This window comes from Dermochelys coriacea, chromosome 6 (genome assembly GCF_009764565.3).
Source record: "Dermochelys coriacea isolate rDerCor1 chromosome 6, rDerCor1.pri.v4, whole genome shotgun sequence".
Taxonomy (NCBI): domain Eukaryota; kingdom Metazoa; phylum Chordata; order Testudines; family Dermochelyidae; genus Dermochelys; species Dermochelys coriacea.
Window position 1 is genome coordinate 105,177,907 of NC_050073.1, and position 13,665 is coordinate 105,191,571.

General features: G+C 37.9%; 1 protein-coding gene across 6 annotated transcripts in view; it reads left to right on the forward strand.

Moving 5' to 3' along the window:
* EVL (Enah/Vasp-like) overlaps positions 1-13,665 on the forward strand; it is a 223,797-nt gene that overhangs the window by 104,909 nt on the left and 105,223 nt on the right. For all 6 annotated transcript variants that reach the window (XM_043515960.1, XM_038406724.2, XM_038406722.2 and 3 more), the window contains exon 2: positions 6,199-6,367. In XM_043515960.1, coding sequence (XP_043371895.1) covers positions 6,199-6,367 — 169 coding nt within the window. The remainder of the gene's footprint in view (positions 1-6,198; positions 6,368-13,665) is intronic.

Sequence of the window (13,665 nt, forward strand, 5' to 3'; positions counted from 1 at the left end):
GGTTATCTGAAGTGGCAAAGCAGGGGAAAGGCTGGGTCCAGGACAGGAGTGGGGCTGGAACAAGGCAGGAGAAGAGCTGGAATGAACGTGGGAACAAGTAGGCAAAGGACCTAATGCAAATGTGGGTGAATACTTGAGCTGCCATTGGCCTAATACTGCTGCTGGGCTTAAGAGCATGTTTCTTGGTTCTTCTAGCCAATTGGGTGGCCTGGCCAATCAGGTGATTCTGCTGCAAGCCAACTCTTATTCAGCTCTCAGTCCTCTGTTCCTCACTAGGTGGGTGGAGCTAGGTGGTTCCAGCCCTAATTCATGACATCGAACTAGGCTAACTCAAGTAGTTAACTTGAGTGTGGCTAATTCAAGCTAACTGCAATAAAGACAAGGCCTAAGTAGACAAGACAGACAAGTGAACAATGCGCTGGCAGCAAATATCATATTCTGCATTTTATTTTATTTTTTTGCGAGGTGAGGAGGGTTTTTTTTTTTTTTTTAATTTCAATCCTTGGATGGAGTTATCTGAGGGGGGGATTCTATCCCTGGCCTGTATCTCAGGTACCCCAGTGTAAATGAGGATAATTATCATAATTTCTATAGTGCTTTGAGATCTGTGGATGAAAAATACAGCTGACCTAGCTTAATTGGTGTCTGTAAGTGTTTCTGTTGAAATAATAAAATTATTTTCGTATTAAAATTAAATACTATTGTTTAAAATCAGTTCAGCATAGTATAGTAGTTCAAATAACCTTATATTTGGAGATCAGTTTTTCCTTTTACTGTTTTTTACATAGAAAAGGGTGATCTGAACCTAAGTAATTCAGAGGTTAAATTTTTTCATTTTTAAGATTGTCCCTTTAAAAAAAAAAAAAACTACAGTATTGTACAGTAATGGCCCTTAGAGGTCCTGCAGTAATACACTGCAGTATCTCTCCTGTAAGCTGCAGTATTTTAGACCATTACAATAGAATACTTCAGTACTTTTCTCATAAGGGAGTGTTTATATCCAGCTATGGGCCTTAAGAGAAATACATTTGATTGTCTCAGCTCAGTTCATAGTAAATTATGGGTAAAAAAAACCCCAACAACCCTACTACAACTATAGGGCAGGGCTACACAAAACACAGTGGCGTGACTTCTCCCTAAAGGATCGTGTACATTGCAGGAAAACTCATTTGCCTTCACAACTTTTTCCCTGTGAATCAACAGAACATTTATTTTTCAGCTTGCATAAAAAAGAGCAACATATTTCACATGCATTCATGCTACCATGGATGTTTTCTGAATTATTACATTTTTTTAATATTATGGAGGGTAATTCTATAATAGCCAGAATGCAAATTAACAATTAAAGCCATGACATCAATAAAATCTGTTCAGTGGGTTTCATTAATATTACATCTCAATCAAACACTTATGCCATTTAAACAGTTTTTATTACTGCCCCAGCTACACGCCTTAAATGATCTAGAATTCTCTTGTTCTATCCTATGGCACAGTACTTTAAATATGTTGAAAACATAGATATCTCTGAGATATGTTTTCTAAAGTAGCTTTGCAAGTATATTCCATGGTTGCTTTACTTACACAAAAGTACTCAGATTTTAAATAAATTTAGGCCACATTCTGATATCCTTACTCATGTTGGATAGTGTGACAGATATGGCAATTTCCTGCAATGTCATTGGAAGACTTTATTGAATTATCTTTTTGTGCCCTTAACTGTGAAATATAGAACCTTAGTGAACAAATAACCCAATTGAAGTCAGTATTTCTTGTGTAGTAAGAAGCTGCTATATGTGAGCATAAAGATATCAAAATCCTGCCCTCTAATAATATGTAAATTAATGAGATCTGTGCATGGAGGGGTTCATCTATGTCTACATATCCCCACTCCTGTATGGAAGGTTAGCTCAGACCCATTCCAAAGGCTTCTCTGTGGACCAGCATCTAATCAAAGGTGCTCTGTATCCTTTGATATCACTGGCAGTGGAGGGCCGTTCGCACCTAACAGGATCAGGACCTTCAAGAACAACTCGTACGTCTTCCACAGCAACCCTGGAAACATATCACGTATCCTACAGTAGGTAAGATGTTAGCAATGCTGGTAAATGAGCCTTTATCTTTGAATGTTCCAGATTACATGTGTCAGTTTTCAGGGAAGCCAAACCATCCAGGAAGAAATTATATCTTAACTCATTGTTTCATAGATTCCAAGGCCAGAAGAAACCATTGTGATAATCTAGTCTGACTTCCTGTTTAACACAGGCCATAGAACTTCCCCAAAATTATTCAGAGAGCATATCTTTTAGAAGAACATTCAAACTTGATATTAAATTGGTCAGCAGTGGAGAATACACAATGATCCTTGGTAAATTGTTCCAATGGTTAATTACCCTCACAGTCAAAAATGTCCAGGTGAGTTGCATCATATGAGCATTTAACTTACATGAATTGAACTATACGCACTCAGCCAAAAAAAAAGAAAAATAACAAGATAACTGTAAATAGTGCTGGCGATTCCACCGACCATTCCACTCAATGAGTGTATGCCCCGGAGTAAGCGTGAGATGGGAGACGTGAATTTGCTGTTCCCTCAGTCAGTGTCAGTTCCCGCATACCTCTCATAGTGTGAGCATCTCAATGTGCTGAGTGTGATTCTAGTGTTTAAAGATACTGTACGTATTTTTCGTACAACATGGCCCCTAAGTGCAAGCTAACTACTTCATCTGGTACACAACCGAAGAAACAGTGATCTGTTCCAACGCTGGAGGAAAAACTGGCTGTGTTGGACTTACTGAGAGATAGTATGTCGGTCTCCAATGTGGCGTGTAAATATGGCTGCAACGAATCTAGCATCCATGCCATCAAGATTTTAGAGAGAGAAATTCGTCAAGCCGTGGCATCAAGTGCTCCAATAACTGCTAAGGTGACAAGCCAGGTGCATGATAAGACTTTAGTGAAGACTGAAAAAGCATTAAACTTATGGCTGGAAGACGTGAACCATAAAAGTTTGCCTATCGATGGCTCTTAGTCTCTACACACTGTTCAAACCTCCCCCCGAAGAGGGACAGAGGAATTCAAAGTCAGCCAAGGTTGGCTTAACAGTTTTAGGAACCGCTTCAATCTCAAAAACGTGCAGACTACTGGTGAAGCTGCATCTGTCAATGAAGGGGCAGCAAAAGTCTACCCTGAACAATTAAAGAAAATCATAGAAGAAAAGAGCTATCTTCCAGAACAAGTTTTTAATGCTGACGAGACTGGAAAAGTAAAATAAAAAATCATTTTTTGTCGAGCATGCTGTTTTGTTTTGACATAATTGTTCTGTTTTGCTTTTAACTTCTTAAAATGTTGCATTTATTAGAAAATATGGTTGTATATAACATAGCACAAAAGTTCAAAATGAAAACTAATTTCAAAAGAAATAAATGAAAACATTTCAATCTGAAAATATAAAAACTGGACCTTTCAGTATTGTCCGAACTTTTTTTCCTGGTTTTCTTCCAAAAGAAAATTCCAGTAAAATTGATTTGATTTTGCAAAGCATTTTAATTTGGATGCAATATGGTTTGGTCAAAATTTCTCCGAACAGCTGTCATCAATATGAATAAGGGTGCAGATGTGCAATTGATATAATGGAGAACATTGTATTTGGCTGCTGAAAGTAGATGTACTTTACTCTGAAGCAGCCTGTTCTTGATGTCCTAAACATTCACTGACTCCAGGAAGAGTTGCTTATGATCAGCAGGTACTCAGCCCTGTCTTAGTTTGGCCTGTAGTTAATCAAACAGCTGGGTTTTTTTTATAAGCAAACATATGCGTTATAATGAGAGAGTGGGGTAGGGGCAGGGCCATGAGCTCCATTTTGTAGTATGAACTATCCTCCCCTAAAAACATCAGAAGTTGAATTGTGCTTTTCAGAAAACCTTTCAAACAACTTATGATTACTCTGCCAAGAGGTTTGACCAAGTTGTTGTTGTGCTTAAAGGTCCTAAAGGATTTCGGCCCCATTGTACTATAATGAAAAATATTGGTAATAAAAAGTCATTCCCTGTCCCATATAACAAGACAACAACAGGTGGATGGACATGGGCATATCCTTATAAGAGACCTAAAGTACATACATAAAGAACATTAGCGTTAATATTTCAGACTATACAAGCTCCTTCTCCTATATGCTCCAGTAACATAACCTACCAATTTTCATGCTGTTAAGTAATAACAGTCTATTATTCTGGACTTCTTAGCTTTAGGATAATTAATGGATTGTCTGCCAATATAGGGCATACTGTCTGTCTCTGACTATCTATCTTACTTATCAGCATCACGTCTGAGCATCTCTCACAGGTAGAAATGACAACAATGAATCTCTCTCTTTCTACCTTGATGGCACAAGAGAGGATTGAAGTTTTTTCTGGTTACTGTTTGTTTCTTTGCTTGTTTTTTTAAAGATTAATAAGACAGCTCTTCAAGCGTTACTGCTTTTCATTAGATACTTGAAAATACTTTACCATCCGCCCATCCTAAACTAAGAAAGAGAGCTATGTATGAAGAGGTATGTAGGTATAAAATTATTAGGATTGTCATGAGCTCAGAATTTATGCTGGACATAATTATAACAATTTCATTTATATTTTTAAAAGGCCATAGGCTTGATCTTGCACTGGTTACTCATGCAAACTTATTGTTGTGTGCAGGATGAGAGCCCAGATCTTGGATCACAGAAATTTTGAGCATTTACCCATTTCTTGTGAGAGTAGTCCTAGTGTGTGCAACTGCTGGGAATTCAGGGTAGCAATAGTTGAAATACTGGTTGACAGTCCAAAAATGTCAGTGATGGATGTTGATTATTATGTTCTGTGTTCGTGTGACCTCAGCTATATACCAATGATATCGGTTTCATATGAAATATGTATTTTTACAGTAATCTGGAGGAGTGCACCGTTTGTCTGAGAGAACTGCTATTCAAATAATAAATTTCAGTGGGAGGGAAATAATAAACTCATGTGAAATTGCAGAACAAAAATAAACATTTACAGTAACTACCTTATAATGATTATGCACTTTAACAAGATACTTTTGTTGCTTAAAACTACAAATACACACTAGTACTCATAGGTGCTGGAACTAGAAGTGCTGGGGGTTCTGCCTCACTACTTGGCTTGAAGTGGTTTCCATCATATATGGGATTTACAGTTTGGTTCAATGGCTCTCACACTCCCACTATACAAATTGTTCCAGCACCTCTGCTAGTACTAAAAAAATAAAAAATATAAAAAACTTAGATAAAGTTCAGAAAAAAAGCAACCTCTGTTATACTTCTTCAGTTGGGGAAATCTTCCAACCACAGTTCCCCCAGAAAACTCCAGAATTCATGTTGTCATTATCTATATTTATTTAAAATTCTTCTTATTTAAAAGTTCTTCACATTTTTAGCTCAGGTTGAAAATAACTGAAATACGTGAATCCAGATATTCTGATTTTTTTAATGTAATCTTGTATTTCTTAACATTTTGGGCTACTTCTGAAAGGCGATTATTTCACTAATTGAACTGCATCTCCCCAACCCCTTGATCTTTCCTTCTTTGCTGATAGCTGAAGTAAAACTGTTTTTTAAAGAGCCTGTGCATCTTCTACAGTGAATTCTGGGACTTCTAAATGTGTCATCAAGTTCTGAGTATTACAGACTTTAGCTGGATTAGTGTAATTGATTTCTTCAGTTTACCTAACAGGGCTTTTGGTTTGAGGGTCCACTTGCTTCCAGTTTAAATTGTGTGTCTAAACTTTACTCCAATTAATTTGCCAATGAGCTACAACATATTAATAATGTCAAAGCAGATATGAAAGGCCTCACTTGTCAACAGGTGCAAATTAAATAGAGAAAATGCTTTTGGTTCCCTTTCTTAAAGTGTTTGTGAATTAAGTTTTCACTTAGGTCCTAGTATTGGTGTGCAAGATTAAAAAAAAAAGTCAAGAAAAGTAACACTGAAGAGTGTGTGTGTGTGTATATATGTTTACACACATATTTAACCATTAAAACATTAATTTGGCAGGCACAATGCAAAATGCCAGCCTTCTGAGGTTAAAAGACCGGGCATGCAATGTATGGTTAAAAAGTATTTGATAATTGTGTTTTCCTCAGAATAGTTTGCAATAAACCACACATTTACTGTATTTTATGGTTGTGTTACTTTTGTTCTCCAGCGAACAGAGTATTTGCCAAGCCCGGGCTTCAGTTATGGTCTATGATGATACCAGTAAGAAATGGGTGCCAATAAAGCCAGGACAGCAGGGATTCAGCAGAATCAACATATACCACAACACTGCCAGTAACACCTTTAGAGTAGTTGGAGTTAAACTACAAGATCAACAAGTGAGTAACTATTCTTTTGTGTCCTGTACATTATCCTTTGATCTCTAAAGATGTAATCAGTTATATAATTAATCCTACTCCTACAAAGGGTATATACATTTATACTCTGTTCCATAGAGCTCTGTCCTGTGTGATTTCTTGATCCAGGGCTGTACCTCTATTTATTATAGCTTGTTATTTGTCCTTTTATGTGAGAGAGAAATCTCATTGAACATGAGGCATGGAAGAATTTGCGTGTTTTCCGCTCCATTTTATTATTCCTATTTTCTACTGAAGGCTTTGCTCCCTGCAATTCCCCAACTGCTCTTTACTGCTCCATTCATGGTACAAACTTCTAGTGTTCCTGCCAAATAAGAAATCATTCACTCTTCCTGAGACTCCTGCCTTCTTGTGATGAGTAACTAAGTTCTCATATTGCATTTTAAAAACCTAGACACATATTCTGCTCTCATTTATAATGGCATAAATGGAGCTATGTGAGATTTACACCATCAAAACTGAGTTCAGACTCTGCTCCCTAGTCAATTGCTATCTGTATGATATGGGGGCACTGTCAGAGCAGTATCAGGTGTGTCAGGCTGAAGTGTGAAAGTGTGAAATTTGTTCCCAGGAACTATAAATAGATGTCTCATTCTAAATGTAATATTCACATTCAAGTGAACAAATCACATGATTCTGTAAACTGTTAAATCAATGAATTAGTCCCACTTTACATTTTAGAACAAGGGCCTGGGAGTCAAGAGTCCTAGCCCTGTCATTCACTTGTGTGATGGGGCATGTCACTTAACTTCTCTGTCTCAGTTTCTGCCTTTTGTAAAATGTAATGATGCTTACTACTCTGCTTAGAAAAGCGAACTGTGAATGGAAAGTGCTACATATGTGCTAATTAGTATTTAATGTTAGAAAATCTGATGCACCCACCACCTTCATGTTTTTTAAAAGGAAAACCAAATAATTTCTGGAAAATGTAGTATGTTGGTTTTCAACTATTTACAGTGTACTTTTGAAACTGTTTAAAATATTTTTTCATCTCTATTTTTATCCTTTTCTGGTCAGCAAAGATGTTATAAATATACATAAAACTTGAATCTTTTTCTTGTATTTTGAATAGTGCTGAAATATGTAAAGCTGCTGTGTTTAATTAGTAACAATATCAGATATCTTTGTTTATATTTTGGTATCATTGACTGATGTCAGGATGGTTGTGAAGTAGTGCACATTAATGAACTTCTAGTACTTAGCCCAGTAAGGGAAGCACAAATCGTTGTTTCACATTGGCCCAACATAAATAACAGCTGTTATATTTTGTATACAAAGTTTTCAGCAATTGGGTGATGGCTTTTTTTCCCCTGAACTACTTATTTGTAACCCAGTGGGCTTTCTTAATCAAATTATAACAATTTAAATTTAGGACAAATTCGAGACTTAAATTGTAAATCTTGGCAGTGGTGCTTTAAATATGTCAGTTAATTAGCTTTAGCCGCTGGATTGGATTACAAATGTCATTGTTTGCATGAAGTAAATAAGTAGACACAGGTCATCACTGAAAACATCTGAATTCAGAAGGAAACATATGTAAGAAGATAAAATCCATATGACTACTGAGTGGAGGTGTTCAGGCATTTGATGACAAAAAATAATTGTGAAGCTTCCTGGCACTAGGTTAAAATCTCTTCAGAAAATAAAAAGATATTAGAGAAAATACTAATTTAAAGATGATTACAAAAAATGCATCATAATCACAAAGTTCATTGGACAGAGCATAAACTGATAGATAAGACTGGGATTTAAAAGATCATTTCAAAGTTTTTCAGGTTCAGAATTTAAACTTCTTCACAGCTCTAAATATCACATCTTCTGTAGTGGTTTATTACTGCAACCAAGATTTGCTAAATAGTTGCTTTTAACAACAACAAATGCCATCCAATGCAAATTGTTCTCTGTTCAAACCAATTCATGTACCCTCATACTGACTTCAGTAAAGTCCCATTGAAAAGTGAGGGTTTGTTAAAATTAACTATTTAGCTAGCAAAGCATGTTTTCTGAAAATGGCCAGATCCTCAGCTAGTGTAAATTGGCATGAAGTGAAATCACCCGGAGCTATGCCGATGTATACCAACTGAGGATCTGGCCCAAAATCCCTAGCACAGGGTCAGTTTAAACTTGTATTGCATGCTGATTGGCAGGATGAGAGAGAGAGAGATCAGTATAATTTACATGACATGACCTTTGTTTGCTTTTAATGTCTTCTGTTTAATTTACTCCTTTCCCTAGATCTCTCAGAATCTTTCATTTTAATTTGCATTCTCTGTCTTCTGCTGCATCTTCTGCTGCATGTAGGTTTTCCCTTTCTTGTCTTTCTCTAGCTGCTTTTTCTTGCTTTTTCTTCTGTCCCTTTTCCTGGTTTTCATTTAACGACATTTACAACTTAGTCCTTATTTTCCTTACCTTTCTATCTCTGTTTGTCCTTTTCTCTAAATAGTCACCACTGAAACGCTCACCAAAAAGGTTCCATCTCACTAGTGTGGTTTTTAAGATGATGTTGAGTGTGATCATATGTAAATTTAACAACTGGAAGTGGTCATCAGACCATTTTATAGGTCTTACTTATGGGTCTCATTTGCACGCTTCGTTCTCTCTCTCTCTTGGCTGCAATGTTTAAGTACTTATTAATGACATAGTGCAAATGAAGTCATCTGTTTCCCCTGCACAGACGCACGTATCTGTGTAGACTCATACCAACATGATCAGCAACCCCAAAAAAGCAGCAGCAGTACAGAATGAAGCTCTGGTCACCAGCACTTTAACCACTTCCATTTTGTTAGTCATTCGCCTTGAATATTTGTCTGCAGAAGTCAGCTTCTTTTAGTTTAATTCAGAGGTATGATTGAGTGATTTTTTTAAGTGAGCAATTTAATATCAAGTGATATGGCCTCAGGAGGAGCGCCTTATTGAGATGCATGTGGCAGGGCTGTGCTGAAGAAATAGATGGGACAAGTCAAAAGTGAATCACGCTAGGCTGGAGGATTTACATAAAGTCCCGAGCTAGAAAATTATTATAAAAAGGGGCCTTTGGAGAAGGTGGCACTTTTCAGAATTGACCGCTGCAAGGTTTGGCCAGAATTGGAGCTTGTATCCTGACAGCATCCTTGTGGTATAAATTTGCCACATTTTTGAAAATGTTGGGTCAAATTCATCCCTGGTGTAGGTGGGTACCTCTTTTATTGAAGTTGTTGGGGCCTGGGCCTGCTTGTAGCAGGATTAAATTTGACCTGCCCTGTGGAGGTATTAGCCATTCTGAGGTTATTAGGCTATAACCCTCTGAATTTTAGAGTATGTACAGTTGGTGACAATCTGGGGAAATGTTGCAAGGGCCACAAACATCAAGCTGAAAGGAAATGTCCCTGCATTATTATCTTATAGTAGTGCCCAGATCCCAATCATAGACAAGGCCCCTGTTCCAGATGTCATACAGATCCATAACAAAAAGACAGGCCTGCCCCAAGGTCCTTACAATCTAAGCATAATACAAAAGACAACAGATGGCTACACAAACAAAGGGAGAACAAAGTAACATTGACACATTTCTGGCCATCATGAAAAGCAATGGTGGCATTGAAAGATGGCAAATATAATATGGATATACAAATATTTTTTCACACAATTCAGAATTAAGCTGTGGAACTCATTGCCAGAAGATGTCATCGAGGGCAAGAGCTTAGCAGGATTCAAAACAGGATTGGACGTTTATGTAGATGATACGATTATCTGGTGTTTCAACAGTAAATATTAAAAGGGATATGTGATGGGGTGTACGGATCCTGTGCTGCAACAGCTACAACAGGGTTAATGGACAAAGCAACTACTTCCTCGCGTGTAGCTGATTATATAACCAACAGCAGGGTGGGATACAAGGCTGCAGCTCAGGCAGAGAGGTGCTGCCGTCAGGGTGTCTGTGGAGAACTCTGCACCAGCCACAAAGTCAAAGACAGGAAGTGGCTCAGGGAATCAGCAGTGAGTCTGAGGAAGCAGAAGGTATCAGCTTAGTAGTACAGGGTTCCGGTACTGGAACACAGAGAAGAGGGAGAGTCTGGGTTCCCATAGAAGGGATGTAAATGCCTCCTGATGCAAGGGGGTAAGGACTACTGAGCTCAGGTTGGGGTTGAAGACCTGACATAAGCTCCTAGGACTGTTTGTTGGACTCTTTTTATTATCCTGGAAAGGGTGGAGCCTTATAAGTGACCTGATGGGAGGGCTGAGTTGTGAGAAGGGGCAAACCACCTCAGGCCCAAAGTGGCCATTGATAGGGTGTGCCAGAGGCTTCTACACCATGCCTAGCCATGATGGGGGCACACTGGCCAGTGAGTGAACCTTCTACAGGGAAAAAGGGTTTTCAGAGGGAACAAAACCATCATGCTTCAGGCCTGAAGTTAAACTCTAACTATTGGGAGTTAGAAAGGAGAATCCTTCCTGGTGGGCAGATTAATCCATCGCTGTTTTCTGCAAGGTTTCTTGCACTTTCCTGTTGGACAGCTGCTGCTGGCCACTGTTGGAGCTAAATACTTCTCTAGGTGGACCACTGGTCTCGTCCAGTGTGGCAAATCCTAGATTCTGACATATGTAGCTCTAGAGGAAACTTCCCCTAGAAATGTTATAAAAGCTATGTTCCAAACAGTGGAAAATTTTTCTGTATTTATTTATTTTATTTGCTACTTTGAAGCATTCAACTTTCCATTTCACAATTCGCCTTGTGATCTAAGCACCATCTACAGCAGATGCTACTCTGCCTTCATTCTTTCAGCAAGAGGCAAATCAGTCCCGTATTTGCTTTATTCTGAAACTACTGACTCATGCCACTTCCTTTCCATTTCCTTTTAACAAGAGCCACCCTTTGGAGCGTGAGGACAGGTTGTATACTTATTCTTCTACACGTCGGTTTTTCTGGCAACCTGGAAAGTAGCAGTATTCCAAGAGTTAATACGGGCGAGAGGGTTCAGAATTCTGTCTCTCCTCCACCTGAAGTGGTTAAACCCTCAAAGTGAAGGCAGCGTTCTGAATTCTTCAGACCACATGGGATTAAATGCTCTGAGACGCAAACTGAAGAGTTTACCTGCATTAGTAAATAATTCATTGGAGAGGCTTTTTGCAATTTTCATCTTTAATTATGTTAGTCATCAAATGCTCCACACCCTTTAGTGCTCTTCAGATTTGTACAGTCCTGCATCTGAAAACCAAAGACTCTCTCCAAATGAAGAGGACAGACTGTTCAGAGTCAAGAGAGAGCCACACACCAGTCTTCCCAAACGTTTCTTCAAAGGCCCTGGCTCTGCCTCCCTGACTTAAGTTAGTCAGAGATGGTTGAAAACCTTAATTTTTTAAAAATTGGTTTATGTGAAAAATACTTGCTTATTAGCCCAGACATAAGACCCCTTTCGCTCTCTACAGACCCATTTCATCATGGGCATCATTCTTGCAAACTTCCCTATATTCCTTGCCTAAGCCCAGAGGGATTGTCTGTAGGATGAGCAAGTAGTTCTGCCTCTGTGTGATTCATGCATTGCCCCCCTCCTCTCCCCCGCATCCCCTGCTGTGTCTGCCATCTAGTGGCAGTAATTGTGGTCTTGCAGAACTCGACTGATACTGCTAATTTATATCCCATAGTCAACTGAGCAGCCTTGTGACAGCAACAGACTTCATTCACTAGACACATGAGCTGGTTGGGAATAGGTAACAGAGGTGCAAGATTCTGGATCCCAGATTCAATCCTTTGAGTAATCTAAATGACAGCAGGGGCTGTCATTGGTAGGGTGGGGGTTGTTTGTTTTAATTATTACTGGGTTTTTTTGTTGCTTTATTTATTTTATTTGTATTACAATCGTGGTTTGCAAACCTAGTCGTAGACCAGAGCCCTATTGTGCTAGGTGCTATACAAACACAGAACAAAAAGACAATCCCTGCTCCAGAGAGATAATAATCTAGGTATGACATATATTTCTGAGGCATATATCACTTAAGTATTTGTAAAAAAAAAAAAAAAAAAAAAAAAAGATTCTTCTTAAAAAAAAAAAGAAGAAAAAAAAAGAAGGCAAAGCATAATTGCCCATTTTGCTTCTATTCAGATAAGCTTTTCAAATAAAAATCCCTGTGATCAATCCTGTGTGCCAGTTTGAAAATGCTGCTGTGGTAGGAATTATAGAATATCTACTATGAGAGCTCCAGATCCACCACGTTCTAAAGAGACAATGCTGATGTTAAACTAACTTGTGCTCTTAGTGTAACCGCTCTCATTCTGGTCTTTCTGTAGTTCTCTGGCTGGCCAAATCATTATCTGTACTGAAAAATATGAAATCTTAAACTCAACAATCCACAGGTATCTGTCTGAAACATCACCCAAAATGGCTATGTCTCCTGTTTCTCATCTCTCACAACTGTGAATCAGGAGCTTCTCCAGTGAAGTTGGTGGTGACAAAGTAATGTGAGATCAGAATTGTACCTGTGGTGATTAAAGTGTAAGTTTAATCATGATCTTCAGTTGATATTGATTCTTGAACCATTCACTAAGCACCAAGTCTATAGAACACAAAGGATGTGTCTAGAGCTAACAAGGAAAGTCTCATTTTAGGCTAATTTCCAGTATCTGGGTAGCGGGGAAACGGTGTTAAGGAAGCCATGATTGTATCATTAGTTACCCACTAATATAATACCTGTCTTTGGATTAAATAACATTAACATTTTATTTTATGTAAATTCTATATATGATTATCAGATGTCTGTTAAATATTTATTGTGGCAGGATTGTGCCATCCTAAAAATGGTAATGGAAATGTGTGGAAAGCAGGTACTGTGCTTATACGTTCGCTACTTGTCTAATATTCTTCAGCCAATTTAAATTTTTTCATCCACTGAAATGCCAAACTTCTTAGAGTGATGAGTCATCCATCTGTTAAATTGATTTAAAAAAAAAACCAAAACCTCAAAACCACTTTTGACTCAAAATGGAGGAAAAAATTATCAGAAACTTAATTAAACATACATATAATTAATAATCAAATTAATTACACATAATTATTAATAACATTCTAATAATACCAAATACTTACAATGAACCAGATAGATCACTGCTGCATTCTGAGAAAGATTTGCAGCTCGTGTATACAGGGAAACAAACATAGGTAGTACCCATAATCTCTGTGTTGCTAAATTGAAGATCAAGTTAAAGAGGATGAAGAAGGTTAAGAGGAAGAAAGCCCTTCAGAGGCACAGTTGAAAGATCCAAACACAAAAAGTGCTTTTCAGCT